General features: G+C 37.1%; 1 protein-coding gene across 2 annotated transcripts in view; it reads left to right on the forward strand.

Moving 5' to 3' along the window:
- tiam2b (TIAM Rac1 associated GEF 2b) overlaps positions 1 to 13629 on the forward strand; it is a 60333-nt gene extending 46704 nt beyond the window's left edge. For both annotated transcript variants that reach the window (XM_073855661.1, XM_073855663.1), the window contains exons 19-26: positions 35 to 143; positions 235 to 414; positions 1647 to 1765; positions 3205 to 3313; positions 3399 to 3457; positions 3544 to 3634; positions 3776 to 3863; positions 12579 to 13629. In XM_073855661.1, coding sequence (XP_073711762.1) covers positions 35 to 143; positions 235 to 414; positions 1647 to 1765; positions 3205 to 3313; positions 3399 to 3457; positions 3544 to 3634; positions 3776 to 3863; positions 12579 to 13104 — 1281 coding nt within the window. In that variant the 3' untranslated portion in view covers positions 13105 to 13629. The remainder of the gene's footprint in view (positions 1 to 34; positions 144 to 234; positions 415 to 1646; positions 1766 to 3204; positions 3314 to 3398; positions 3458 to 3543; positions 3635 to 3775; positions 3864 to 12578) is intronic.
- Positions 13630 to 15615: the final 1986 nt, after the last annotated feature.

The following is a 15615-nucleotide window of genomic DNA, read 5'->3' on the forward strand; positions in this document are numbered from 1 at the left end:
ACTCATTTTGAGTCTTTCTCTTTCAATCTCACAGAAACTTCTCTTCTCTCTGAGTGGATCGTTCTTAAACTACGCAGATCACTTTAAGCTTTACAGCGGCTTCTGTGCCAACCACATTAAGGTGCAGAAGGTTCTTGAGCGAGGTAAAATAATTGCAATCTCATTCCACATTTCTCATGCCATTTTTAAGATCACGTCTGGTGTATTTCATCATTTAAATTTCTTTATATAAAGCGAAAACAGACCGGGCATTTAAGGAGTTCCTGGAGGCGAGGAATCCCACCAAACAGCACTCGTCCACGCTGGAGTCGTACCTTATCAAACCTGTACAGAGGGTTTTGAAGTACCCGCTGCTGCTGAGGGAACTCGTGTCTCTTACTAACCCTGACAGCGATGAACACAACCGCCTCATTGGTACGTGAACTCATCACCTCACCATCCTATCAAACCCGTGTGACTTTTCTTTCTCTCATACATAACAAAGCAGGGCTTGATAATAAGGATAGCCTGATGGCCAGCGTGACAGAACTGGGCCAGTGAGGCACCATCACGAGAGCTTATCATTTGCACGTTTTAAACATTTAAGCAAAGACGAGAAAGAAATGCACTAGAGATGCGTCAATGCACTACTCATGCGCTATTTAAGAAGTGTTGTGTGCGCGCATATCCGAAGTCTCGCAGAGAAAGAGACATATATCAAGGTGTGGTATAGTGACCCCAAAGCACACAAATTGCTCTCGCCGTATTTTTATGCCGAACATACATCTTCTGTCTTGTCCTGCAAACAAGCATACTGTGCCATATTTAAAGAATGATCATGTGATTTTGTCAGGTGACCTGTAAATGGAAAAAAAGGGGTTCCATTGCAGTATTGCGATAAATTCCTTTTTCAAATTACTTGAAAAACCGCCTCACTTCCTTTTCACAATATATGGGAGCTTATGCAAAATTGCCATGTTTACACATCACATTTTGTTATCACATGCCCCCCAAAAATGTGCCTTACTGAGCTGTACTGTGCAGTGAAAAGTGTCATAAGTGAAATACCAAATGGATAATGCTATTTAAATATACCAGTTTTGTAACTAAAGTATATTCTGTTTTTTACATGTACGCGAACCTATACGCATAGTCGAACGCACAGAATTGCAGCGTATAGTTTATTTGATTCGTGCGTGTACACAGATGTTTGATGTACAAAATGCAATGCATCTCCTCGACTACATACTGCATTGTCCTGTAGGTGCATGCATGACCTACGCGTACAATGTATGCCGGGTTTCAAAAATCTGGTGGTGCGTGGTGGTAAACACAATTACAAATGAACCATTTGAAATTTGGCAAATATTGTCCATCCATGGAAACGAAATCCAAATGATTTGCATTTGAAGTCACAGTTTTTCCATCCACAAATAGAAAACGCAAATACAATTCACAATTATTCTGAAAAAACATTCATACATACAGGTTTGGAAAAAATCGACGGTTAAAAGTTTTAGGTGGGTTGTCCAGTTCAGTTACTGTGCCCTAATTACAGAAAAGAAGTTTAGTCACCTCTAGCTTTTAATCCGTGTTAGGGTGACAGATTATGTCTAAGTCATTTATTGGCTTGACCTGAACTGTATTGTTTTGTTGTCTGTGTACAGAGGCTTTAAAGGCTATGGAGAAGGTGGCCCTTCACATTAATGAAATGCAGAAGATCTATGAGGACTACGGCACAGTGTTTGACCAGCTGGTGGCAGAGCAGAGCGGCGCTGACAAAGAGGTGCGCACAATAAAAAAATCATTCATTTATCTAAAAAGCCCTATTGTACGGAAGAGGATTATAGGGCCACTGGTGAAAAAAATATTTGAATTCTGACTTTAATCTGAGATTAAAGTCAGAATTCTGAGATTAAGGTCGGAGTTCCGAGATTAAAGTCAGACTTCTGAGATTAAAGTCAGAATTCTGAGATTAAAGTCAGAATTCCGAGATTAAAGGCAGAATTCTGAGATTAAAGGCAGAATTCTGAGATTACTCAGATTAAAGTCAGAATTCTGAGATTAGTCAGAATTCTGAGATTAAAGTCAGAATTCTGAGATTAAAGTCAGAATTCTGAGATAGTCAAAATTCTGAGATTAAAGTCAGAATTCTGAGATTAGTCAGAATTCCGAGATTAAAGTCAGAATTCTGAGATTAGTCAAAATTCTGAGATTAAAGTCAGAATTCTGAGATTAAAGTCAGAATTCTGAGATTAAAGTCAGAATTCTGAGATTAGTCAGATTAAAGTCAGAATTCTGAGATTAAAGTCAGAATTCTGAGATTAAAGTCAGAATTCTGAGATACGTCAGATTAAAGTCAGAATTCTGAGATTAGTCAGAATTCTGAGATTAAAGTCAGAATTCTGAGATTAAAGTCAGAATTCTGAGATTAAAGTCAGAATTCTGAGATAGTCAAAATTCTGAGATTAAAGTCAGAATTCTGAGATTAAAGTCAGAATTCTGAGATTAGTCAGAATTCTGAGATTAGTCAGAATTCTGAGATTAAAGTCAGAATTCTGAGATTAGTCAAAATTCTGAGATTAAAGTCAGAATTCTGAGATTAAAGTCAGAATTCTGAGATTAAAGTCAGAATTCTGAGATTAGTCAGATTAAAGTCAGAATTCTGAGATTAAAGTCAGAATTCTGAGATTAAAGTCAGAATTCTGAGATTAGTCAGATTAAAGTCAGAATTCTGAGATTAGTCAGAATTCTGAGATTAAAGTCAGAATTCTGAGATTAAAGTCAGAATTCTGAGATTAAAGTCAGAATTCTGAGATTAAAGTCAGAATTCTGAGATTAAAGTCAGAATTCTGAGAATAAAGTCAGAATTCAAATATTTTTTTCACCAGTGGCCCTAATCCTCTTCCGTACTATTGTAATGTTATTGAAGGTTTTATTTATGTAAAATGTCACAATTTTGTTTATAATCAAAGTGGATGTGGGAAAGAAAAAAGATTTAGAGTTTGTAGATAGACATTGTACATAAATTTCCAATGCAAAAGATTTGATATCCAACAAGTAATTGCATACATTCTATATTCAAATAGCTCAATGGTATAGCATTGCATTAGCAGTGCAAAAGGTCATAAGTTTGAACCCAGGGAACATACATATTAATAAAAATGCTAGTTGCTTTGGATAAAAGCGTCTGCTAAATGCATAAATGTACTTTTTGTGTGTCAGGTGACAGAGATCTCTATGGGAGAGTTCATCATTCACAGCTCGGCCCGCTGGTTAAATCCTCTGCCCTCTCTGGGCCGTATGAGAAAAGCACCAGAACTGACCCTCTTCTGTAAGTCACAGATTATTCAACTACACTGAAACCTTACATTAATACTACAGTAGTGTGTTTTAATAATGTCTTTCTGTTCTTCCAGTGTTTAAGAGAGCTCTCATTCTGGTTTATCGGGAGAGCAGCAAACTAAAGAAGCGAATTGTGAGTATTTCCTGGGAAACACTTTAATGTTTGATGTTTTCATGTTTGCGTGTGTTGATTGATAAGGAATTTCTGTTTTTATCCAGACTGCGTCAAGGCCTGGCGATCTGGATCCTTTTAAATTTCGCTGGCTCGTTCCTGTATCATCCCTACAGGTCCGACCCGGTAACACAGCAGGTTAGTGCGATTGTGATCTTCTTAAAGTAAAGTAAGACATATCTGACATATTTATTTAAAATACATTTGTGGCCAAGAAAAATACGACATCCCTTATATAAAAATCAAGCCCCTTAAAGTCTCTTCTCTTGTGTATCTCAGGATCAGAGAATCCTTGTGTTTGGGAAGTTGTTCACACTAAATCTGAATTGGAGGGAAGACCAGAGATGCTGTTTCAGCTCAAAAGCAGGTAAAATATTTTATAGCATTTAAACAAAGCTAATTCATGATTTTCCATGAACGCATACATGATTATAAACAAATAATTCACATCACATTGTTTGGTAACTTACCCTAGTGAAGTATATTACATGGATTTCAATTCAGTTTTGGATAAAAAGCAATTAATATTGTTAATATTCCTTTTTGACCCAATGCTGCATTGAAAATAACCCAGCATTTTATAAAGTGACCATTAGTACTACCCCCCTAGAAATTTTACGTTCCCATAACGTTCTCAGAACGACCCCGCTGGTGTTAAGGACGTTGCCCAGTAAAGTTCCCAGAACGTTATGAGACGGACTTGTTGTGGAGTTCCCTAAAGGGTTGGAGGACGTTATTTGGCAGACCTCCACGGAACATTCAGGACGTTCTGGAAATGTTAAGGGGACCATAGTTTATGTACACTTTACGTTCCCATAATGTTCTTAGAACGACCCCGCTGGTGTTAAGGACGTTGCCCAGTAAAGTTCCCAAAACGTTATGAGACGGACGTTTTGTGGAGTTCCCTAAAGGGTTGGAGGACGTTATTTGGCAGACCTCCACGGAACATTCAGGACGTTCTGGAAATGTTAAGGGAACCATAGTTTATGTACACTTTACGTTCCCATAATGTTCTTAGAACGACCCTCCTGGTGTTAAGGACATTGCCCAGTAAAGTTCCCAGAACGTTATGAGACGGACGTGTTGTGGAGTCCCCTAAAGGGTTGGAGGACGTTATTTGGCAGACCTCCACAGAACATTCAGGACGTTCTGGAAATGTTAAGGGAACCATAGTTTATGTACACTTTACGTTCCCATAATGTTCTTAGAACGACCCCCCTGGTGTTAAGGACATTGCCCAGTAAAGTTCCCAGAACGTTCAGAGACTGACGTGATGTGGAGTTCTTTAAAAGGTTGAAGGACGTTATTTGGCAGACCTTCACGGAACATTTAGGACGTTCTGGAAATGTTAAGGGAACCATATTTTATGTAGAAATTTTATGTTCCTAGAACGACCCCGCTGGTGTTAAGGACATTGTCTAGTAAAGTTCCCAGAACATTTGAGACTCACCCACAACTTATCCAGAACCCCCAGAACAATACTGTGAAATTGATATGGTTGGTGTGGTGGAGGATAAAGGAGGAGATGGAGATCATGATGAATCCAAAATGATAATCTTTAATTAATATAAAACAAGGAACATGGAAACTGGTAAACAGCAAAACACACAACACATCACTATAAACAAGAACTGACCTAGACAAAGGGAAAAGCAGGGTATTTAGACAATGGTGTGATGAGGGGGATGACTGTCAGGTGAGGATAATAACAAACACAGTTCAGGTGAGAGAATGAAAAGGATTATGGGAAATGATGTCCAAATGAATGATGAATGGGGAAACATTGAGAAACAAGCAGGAACAAATTGGGACTGTGACAAAAATGTATCATTGAGAAACACAGAAAATAACTGAAGTGAGATTACAGGAAAAACAAATAGAAGGTCAAAATCTGGCAAATTAACAGAAGGATAATAAAAAACAAAAACAAATAAATAGCCAAAAAATACAAGAATAACATAAAAGCTAACAAAAACCCACATTAATTAAATTGTTTTAAACAATAAAGATGCAATTAAAACAAAACATTTACATTTGGAGTGCATAAAATGTAACAGATTTCAATATACAACAACTGGTTAAATAAAATAAAAAATAGCCCACAAAATATTAAATTTATGTTTACAGATGTGCAAATGTGTATTAGATATATAAATCTATACATTCAAATCGAGATGTGAAAAAAATATGTTGGAAGATTTCAGACTTCCAGAAAGATTTTCAAATTACCAACTTAAAGAAAAAAGCAATTACAAACTACAAAAATGTTAAGCTCCAAAACTTCTTGGTCAAGTATTTTTTATTGCCTGCTTCATTATTTGCTAGGGGTGTAACGGTACGCAAAAATCACGGTTCGGTGCGAACCCCGGTTTTGAAGCCACGGTTCGGTTCATTTTCGGTACAGTAAGGGAGAAATGCAAACATTAAACTGCAGGTTGTTTATTACTATAAACTTTTTTTTACAATTTGTTTACACTTTTTTAAACACTTTTTATTAAAATATAACATATAAAATATATATAAAATGAAAAAATAATAAATAAAATACTACTGCAAAGTTCTTTTTTACATTATTTTATAACAGAAGGTAACTCTTTTCTTAACCTTCTCTTAAACTTTTTCTACTAAAACCTTGAACTAACAAATTCAATTCCTGAATACATTTATGAACTATTAGCCTACATTTTTGCCACCAAAAATTTTCTGTTTTGATTTATTTTGGATTGTTTAACTCACAGTATTGAATTGGCTATGTACCATCTCTGTATAAAAATAATATAACTGCTCTATGTGTAACTGCATAGCAAGCAACATGATGATATACTTATTATACACTCATTTTGAGATTAGTGAGTTGCATACCTAGCCATCTTTGATCTTTTGCATGTTTCTCCTAATCTTTGCTTGTGTCGTCAATGTAAGCTGTAACGAACCCCTCCGCAGCTGAGTGACAGCTGAGTAAGCCCGGGTTACAGCTCTTCTCTGTCCCGACCAGCTGATCGCATTGTGACAATGATATGATTGACATGATGTGCAGATGAAAAATCTGATCACGCATTCCTTATTCTCGCTGTCACAGAAAGCGCGTCTCATGAATGCGTAGCAACGAAAGACGCGCATCCTCTCACGCACTTTTGAAAGAACAAAGCAGCGCGTTGACACGCGTTTAACATGCGCTTTTAGATACGACACGTAAACGTTTACATCAATAATCAAACGGATATACAACTAAGTAAATAAAAATCTTTCTGCGGTCCGAATTATGTTATATGTTTGACAGAAGACTTGCGCTGAACGCGGAGACTTCCGCCACTTAATATGTTCGTGCGGAAACGCACGTATTATGTTCCGCACAGGCGCACACAAAATGCTTTCGGTGCACGTGTGCACCGTGCCGAAAGCCCTGAACCGAAACGGTCCGGTTCGAATACACGTACCGTTACACCCCTATTATTTGCCATTATTCTTTACTACTTCAAACAATCCAAGCCCCAGTACCTGAAACATTTTTAAAACATGCTGTCACTTTTAAGCCAAAACACTTGTGCTTTTGTATCTAATACTAATATTAGGCAAATTAACCCATACAAGAAATTACCTCATACAAAATTTAACAAATTCAATACATTCAATATTGTAATTTAAATCAAATTACACAAAGATAAATAATGAACATGACTCTTATGTTTTTAAATAATGTGTATTAAAGTTACACCTTCTTTACCCAGATTGCAGGAAGATACACTTCTTCAGGTTTGACAATGTGTGGTACATGACTTCTGCAAACAAAGCACAATAATGATTACATTTTTTTTGTAAGACAAACGCTAATTTATGATTCTTAGGTATTAAATTCATTTACAAAAGTATTTCCAAAAAGTGTCGATTTTTTGTTTTGTACACAAATCATTTGATCTTTGGTTGGCTTCTTTGTGGGCTGAGCATTAATTTATTTTGTAAAGATCGAACATCTTACAGATTTTTTTAACATCCTCTTTATGAAAATTGTTTAGCTCACTGTAAGCCTGCATGTTTATCATTATACTTTAAATGGCAAATAAGAATATATAGCCTAACATAGAAATAAAAAACATCACAAAAGAATAGCAAATAAACAGAAAAAACATTTATGTAACTCGCTGTAGAACAACGAGTAAAATTTATTTAAAAAGAAAAGTATCTTTACTTACCTTACAGTATTATATAAAGACAAAACAAAGATCACGCATCGTCAAGTGTGGCAGTTTGAATTTCATGTGACTTCCGGGTCCTCTTGTAAGCTGTTGCATTATGGGAAAGGTAGTTCTTTTCATAAAGCAGATTGAACGCTATTGCTGTTAACTAACTACTGTTTCCAAGATGCATTGCAATCTACATCATTATATTCAGAGAGTACAACATAATACATATTAGTATATTATTATTTACTAGTATTTTTTGTGCTTGTTAACACAATGTAATGTAAAGTCTTATTTAATTACTTTTTTTTCTGATGTACGATAGTGCAGACTGAATCACTCATTTATTTTTCTTCATTCTGAAATCATTTATTTATTACTTTGTTTGTATGGTCCACTGCACATTGACACATCCTTTGTATTAACTGCCTATAAAAATAAAATGCTCTAACTGTAATTTCATATTTTGTCCTCCTAGTGATATCAGGAACATTATTAAATGACCAACAGAGGACCATGTGAGAACATTCTATTAATGTTCCAAATGTCCTCTTTGTAACGTTGCCATGTGACCACAGGATAACCAATATGGGACGTCCCCCTAAAGTCATATCAGGAACAATATTATATGACCAACAGAGGACCATGTAGGATGGTTCTGTAAATGTTCCAAAAGTCCTTTCTGTAACGTTCTTATGTGACCACAGGATAACCAATATGGAACGTCATCCTACAGTCATATCAGGAACGTTATGATACGACCAAAATAGTACCATGTCGGAATGTTCTGTTAATGTTCCAAATGTCCTTTCTGTAACGTTCTTATGTGACCACAGGATAACCAATAAGAAACGTCTTCCTACAGTCATATCAGGAACGTTATGATATAACCAAAATAGTACCATGTGGGAATGTTCTGTTCATGTCTCAGGTGTCCTATTTGTAACGTTCTTATGTGACCACAGAATAACCAATATGAGACGTCATCCTACAGTCATATCAGGAACGTTATGATACGACCAAAATAGTACCATGTCGGAATGTTCTGTTAATGTTCCAAATGTCCTTTCTGTAACGTTCTTATGTGACCACAGGATAACCAATATGGAACGTCTTCCTACAGTCATATCAGGAACGTTATGATATAACCAAAATAGTACCATGTGGGAATGTTCTGTTAATGTCTCAGGTGTCCTATCTGTAACGTTCTTTTGTGACCACAGGATAACCAATATGGAACGTCATCCTACAGTCATATCAGGAACGTTATGATATGACCAAAATAGTACCATGTGGGAATGTTCTGTAAATGTCTCGGGCGTCTCCCTAAAGTCACATGAGGAACCTTGAACTGCAAGACTTTTATAACCAACAAAGGACGTTTTAGGAATGTACCTAATGTTCTCTAAAGGTTCAGGTCTTTTCATCCTCTTTAGAGAACTTTTAGGGAACGTTGCGAAAGGTCCCGAGAACGTCACCTTCTACGTGGGTATAACATTAGTTTTAAATACAGTACACTGTCAGAAAATGCTCCTTAGCTTTGTAGCTAAAGGGCCCTGGCTATCATACACCTCGCGCAATACAACGTAGGAACGACGTAAGTGTTTTTTGCTAGTTTCAGCCCAACACAGTTATTATTTTCAAATCCAGCGCCACGTTTAAATAGCGAATACACTTGTACCCATCTGTTTGCCCAAGGGCGTTATTATATTAGGGCTGTCAATAGATTAAAATATTTAATCCCAATTAATCGCATGATTTCATGAGTTAACTCGCGATTAATCGCAAATTAATCTCACATTTTTATCTGTTCTAAATGTACCTAAATGTAACACTTTTCAAGTTTTTAATGCTCTAATCAGCATGGATTTGGATAATATATATGCTATATGAAAATGTATGTCTACAACAGCCTGTTTACATTTTCAACAGAACCATCAGCCATAGTTTTATACATGATTTTCCCTTTAGAAGACCTTGTTCTTTCTCCATTTCTGTTTGCTACTGCATCATTTGTGACCTGGCTGGCAAATTGAGTTGGGATGAGCAAATTTTCAAAAATGTGTTATTTATATTTTAACATTCTCTATTTAAAAACTTCAAAACAATTGGAACAATTGTTGGAATCTGACAAAGCATGACAGAACTACTGTTTACGCAGAGCAAAAACAATATCAATAGATGTTACATATATGTTTTCTTTTATTGTTTAATTTTGACATTGAGACAGACCGCTTTAAGATCCTGTAGGACAATGCAAGGGTTTAATATAATGACACAACAGATACTTTTCCTTAACAGTTAACCAAACATTCACTTCAGATATAACAGATTATAGGTCATACCTGCGTAAATTCTTGTCAAAACAGATATTTTTAAAACTGTAATTTTGTGTAAGATGTATATACGTATATATCTTGGGTCGCGCACTCGCGTGTTTGTGTGCATGCGCTTCAGACATCAGCGTCAGGAAGATCGCTTTTGAGTCTTGTCACTCTTAATTAACTTTTTTATCATCAATCAGGTCCCGAACTTTATCTCTCTTAATAATTATTTTAACATCAAGAAAGTCCTGCGGTCTATTTTCTATCATTTCTGAATGCTTTAAAAACAAAACTAAAAAGTGAAAGAAGACGCATATTTGCTTTATATGGATTTGGGACGGTACACCTCTCAGGAAACGTGCAGATAAAGATCATTTTAGATGTTTAATGACCATTTAAAGCATTGAATTCGCTAGACGAGAGCTTAATGTTCTTATTTTTATGAAAAGCTCCGACTCATCTAGACAGCGCCGGTCACTTGCTGCTTCTCAATTCATCCAGCTGTGGGTCAAACAGCAATTGCGTGTTGCGTTAATCGCGCGTTAATAAAGTTAGTGCCGTTAAAATTAATTTGCGTTAACGCGTTAGTAACGCGTTTATTTTGACAGCCCTAATATATATAAATCATTTTAATACTTTCATGAAGTGGTTTTCCAGGCAATTCAAAAAAAAGGCTATATAACAAAAGTGTTATGGAAATACATTGTGATATATACATATTGCATTTACAGGTCACCTGACGTACATAAAAGTCACATGATTACTCTTTAAAGATGCAAAACTGCGTACTATTAACAAGCGTGCCGCCCAAGCCCTGATAAGTGAAGCCAAAACGTCTGGATCGCCCCCCAGTGACTGGTCGTAGTATAGACCATAAACCCCGCCTCCCCCATCATGTTATTCAATGGGACTTGAGACCAACTAGACAATTTAATTACACTTCAATTATCTTTTTTCTGAAGCTGGTTTCTGTCATTTACTGTAGTTTTATAACGCTGATGTAAATTCTCGTGTTTTTGTTTTAAAATAAGTTTGTTTTTAGTTAATTATTTAATGCTATAAAAACGATGGTGTGACGTCATGATTGAGAGCTTTGATATGCGCATTCTGCAAAGGCGGGGCCTTGATTTTGCGGCTTAACTTCCTGCTCACTACTGCGCAGTACTGGTCCCAAAATTTCATAGATATGTACACTAGATGTCGCCTTGGCTACGGCAGTTCATTGGACCGAATGCGTCAAATAGAGCCGCCATCTTGAAACAGGGGAGCCCTGCATCAGAATTATTGTAGGTAATGGTGTAACAGAAATAAAATCACCATAAATCGTCATGAATGCGATTTTCTTGGTTTTCTTTTGGTTCGTTTCAACAGTCAGACATGTATTTAGCACTGAGTCCAGAAAAATTGTAAGTTTTGATATTATGAAAATCTACTTTTTTAACATTAATGCATAGTGCTAGTAGGCCTAACATCCACATAAGTCCGTCATCGTCCATGAATTCGAAGTACAGGCGGAGATAGCAGCTTTACCTAGATACTTCCTATGACAAGATAGGCAGCAGTTTTGACGCATGCTTAGAACCCAAGGCAACATCTAGTGTATATATCTATGCCAAAATCGCTACTGCACAGACTCAAGTCCCAAGATGTCAGCGCCATATTGGGACACTGGCGACTTCATTTTTCACCAATGAAAGAGAGCGAACAAGCGTCGTCCATCTTTTTTACAGTCTATGACTATAACCTATCAGAAACCCTTGCCATTTATGCTTGGATAACTCATCTGCCATGGTTTTTGGAATAACAAGTGGAAACATGATGTTTTAGTCACATAACACTCGATAATGGAAACAACGGTTTTTTATCAACATTTGGAAAGGTTTTACGAGTTTGCATTAACATGTAATCAATAGGGAATGAGATAAAGGATATTAGGTGTGCGATCCAAAAGGAGGGCTCCGAGCTCTGAATTTTAGCCATAACCCAGAGTATTCCCGCATCTTTAAAGGAACAGTATGTAAGAAATTGATATCAATGAATCATAAAATGGCTCTTATATGTCACTAGACATTAAGAAATCATTTTCGTTTCAAATACTTATTTCACTGACAACAGTGGTCTGGCCAGGATATTGTCATTTAAAAAGTGGAGTTGCAGCCCTCAACTGATGTTTATGTTGTCATGATGTGTATTAGCCACAAGTTTTGTGATTGCAATACCAGTTTTAGCCACAAGTTTTGTGATTGCAATACCAGTTTTGGCCACAATCATACATACTGTTCCTTTAACTGGGATAAATGAAACTAGCTAAGAGTGAGGTGATGGGGTGTAGGAGGGGTACTGCAAAAATTGTCACGGGACAGAGGTGAGAGATGGCTACATAAAGACACTTCTTCGCGCCGATTGGTTGGATTTCATGGCCATGGTCCTCCTGAACTTAGTTAAAAAACTTCATTTTGCGCAAATCTGTAGGGGAAACCAGGCTAATGTGATGAAATCCCTTTTTGTTTATTCTTATAGATCACTTTTCAAAAGAAGTCAAAATGGTCTCTCATTCTGTTTCTGCCTTTTTATATGCAGTAATCTGGAGAACAAGGCCAATGCGGTGAGGGCCATTCGCTGTCTTGTAAGAGAAAACGCTAAGAGGACCGCTCCGTTTGAAAAAAGATTCAAAGACTTCAACTCCAACTTGACCTTCCCCAGGAGAAACCGCACAGGAGCAATTCAATCAAACTCCTGGCTGAGGTTAACAGATGGACCACAGACTGTTTCAGATGAGACCGGACTGCTCGATGGAGATGCTCACTCGTTGAGACCCTTCAGCTCTGATCAGAGCAAGAGATCCACGTTGTGTTCCCTAACAAGTGCCCTTGAGGCTCAACTCCAGAGGCTGAACTTTGTAGATGAACCGCACGGACTGAACGAGAGCAACACCGGCAGCCTTCAGGGTAGTCAGGTGACGCTGCTGGACGACACATCGGGTCTGGACTTTAACACCCTGCTGGCCAGGGACTACAGCGTACAGAGCTTAGGTTCTGTAGTTAATGAAGATTGCTTTTATGACACGGTCATGGGCGTCCATAAAGCTGCCATCCCCACGCTCTAGTGGTATAGACGGAAAAATGCACTAAAACTTCATTATTGTGCCTTGGAGCGAACAGCTTTCAGCTATCATGTCATATATTTAGACAGCATCATGGTGACGTCCCATGACACCACTCACTGAACATTGACACGTGTACTCATATAGTACACAAGCAGAAACTGTTTGACTGTATGTGAATACTGGAGCTTTATATTTGTATTGCTGGTTTGACAAAAGATTTGCTCTGCTCGGTATTGAAATGTTTTTTTACAAACTTTTATTGTAAGAGAATCTTTTTGGTTTAAATTATGTCTGTATATCTCTCTTATATATACGTTTTGTGCACATGTTTGATCAAGGGCATGTTTTTTTTGTAGTTTAAGCTATTGAAAATACAGTTATTGTTTATTATTAAGATAAATAAATGTGCTCTGTTGTCAGTTTTGACATTTGTAATTTATTTGTAAGAATATGTCTTTAAACTAAGCATAGCTTGTGAAAATGACTTTGTTTTTAATATTTAATAAAGACTGCCTTCTATAATAATCTCTGTTATGAAAATCATAAATAGCTTTATTTTCATCTGATCCTGTCTGTGAAATCCTGACTAAAGAGCATCAATCTTTGATTTCACGCTTTGACATGATGACAGAATGATCTTTCCATTATGTAGGATGATTTGTGGTAAACAATAAATCACAAAAATGACTTTAGCTGGGTTTTCCCAGTCACTGAGGAACTGGCAGAGTCTCAAACACTTTACTACTGGTTATCCTGAGCTGACGTCAAAGACAGCAAACCAAAGGTTTCATGCCAATGTTGCCCAGCACAACGCTACAGAAATACAAACCAAGCTACTGACAAACACCCTGTTGCCTGTGCCTTGTGGTTTTATGCTGGTTAGGACAAAACTTGAGAAGAGAAAGACACTTTGACAGCTTTATTAGTGCACTGGCCTGTATTTAGAAATGTTTTATCATTGGCAGATTTTTCACAAAGTGCCCAGTCTCTCTCAAAGACTTCATCTCCCTCAGAAACACTGACTTTGTTGAAAAGGTTGTAAGGGGTCCAAATATAACCCCATCCATCCGTTTGGCCCAACGACGGAATCCAAACGAAGGGTAATAGCGCGTTCGGTCTTTTCCGGCGCTTGCAGGTGACGTTTTGGCATTTATGTAATTTTGTATTATTATCTCTTATCTGACTCCAAAGACAAAGATTTAGTTTATATTATATTACAAATTGGATTGATTATTACTTTTAAAACTTACAGAATTTAGATGGATGTTTGTTTATTTATTCTGATAAAGCTCTGGTATTACACTCGTTCATTCGGTTCTCATAGTCGCACATGATCCTAGTACGGGCCTCATAATTAATATACTGGTCAACGGTCATAAGGCGAATCAGTGTTGGTCGCTGCCAGAGGTTGGACTATACGCTTAAGCGGCCGCTCTCTGCGTGCTCAACTTTAAACATACTTTATTTAGTCCCCTTAGAGGTGACACTTAATTATTACAGTAATTATTTCTAATCACAATGAATGAATAGAATAATATTGAAATAAACAGAGGTTGAGGCTGACCCTATTTAGAGTAATCAGAGATGTTACTCTAAACGGAAACACAGCCTCCACGCTTCTACGTACACTTAAACTAACGCCAATTTGCTAGTCGTATCTCACAAATCCTCAGCTGATGTATTATTCACTATCTAACTGGGATTTGGGCCGATCCTAGCCTGATTTCAGTCCTTACGGTAACTACGGATACAACGGTATTACTTGCAGTGTCAACATTTACCGAGCAACACAGAATAAAATCAAACGTAACAATTTATTAACCAGGTAAGGAAAACATAATTCAGAAGCCAATTTACATTCCAATTCAAATACAAAACAAACGAAAAACCATTGCATACCTGGTGAGGAGACGACACACAGTAATTGTGCGGGATATCTGGTTACAGATTCCTCAAAATAAAATAAAAATACATGATGCTATATCAAAGATACAGCATCATGGGGTGCATTTCTAGATATTGAAAGTCCCGCCTAAGTCTTCTACACATCTCCTTAAATAACCAGAGAACAAAGCATATAGGAGTTTGGTATTGATTGGTTGTTGTAAAATCAGGGGTGTAGCCTAATATACATACAGTGGGTGATGGGTCAACATGTCTAAGTTAGGAGTTGTCTCCCAACATTAGGTTAAGTTTACTTATTTATTGTCACAGATTAACATTGAATCCTGTTGTCATATTAACAAACCCAAATGTACCACTTGCATTAAAAACACTTCATATAACACCAAACAAAACCAGTTTCACATTCTTTGTACATGTAGAATGTATTGCTTTTATAAAACATGAGGAGAGGGGGACAAGAAAGTGTGGTCGGGTGTGACTCTGTCCCACACCATGGGGTAACTGTCTTGGGGGGTAGATGTGAATTCTTTGAGGAAGGTTTCGGGGTAGATGTGAATTCTTTGTGGAGGGTTTCAGATGATAATTCAACAAGGAATTAGGAAGCGG

Source organism: Misgurnus anguillicaudatus, chromosome 18, assembly GCF_027580225.2.
Source record: "Misgurnus anguillicaudatus chromosome 18, ASM2758022v2, whole genome shotgun sequence".
NCBI classification, from domain to species: Eukaryota; Metazoa; Chordata; class Actinopteri; order Cypriniformes; family Cobitidae; genus Misgurnus; species Misgurnus anguillicaudatus.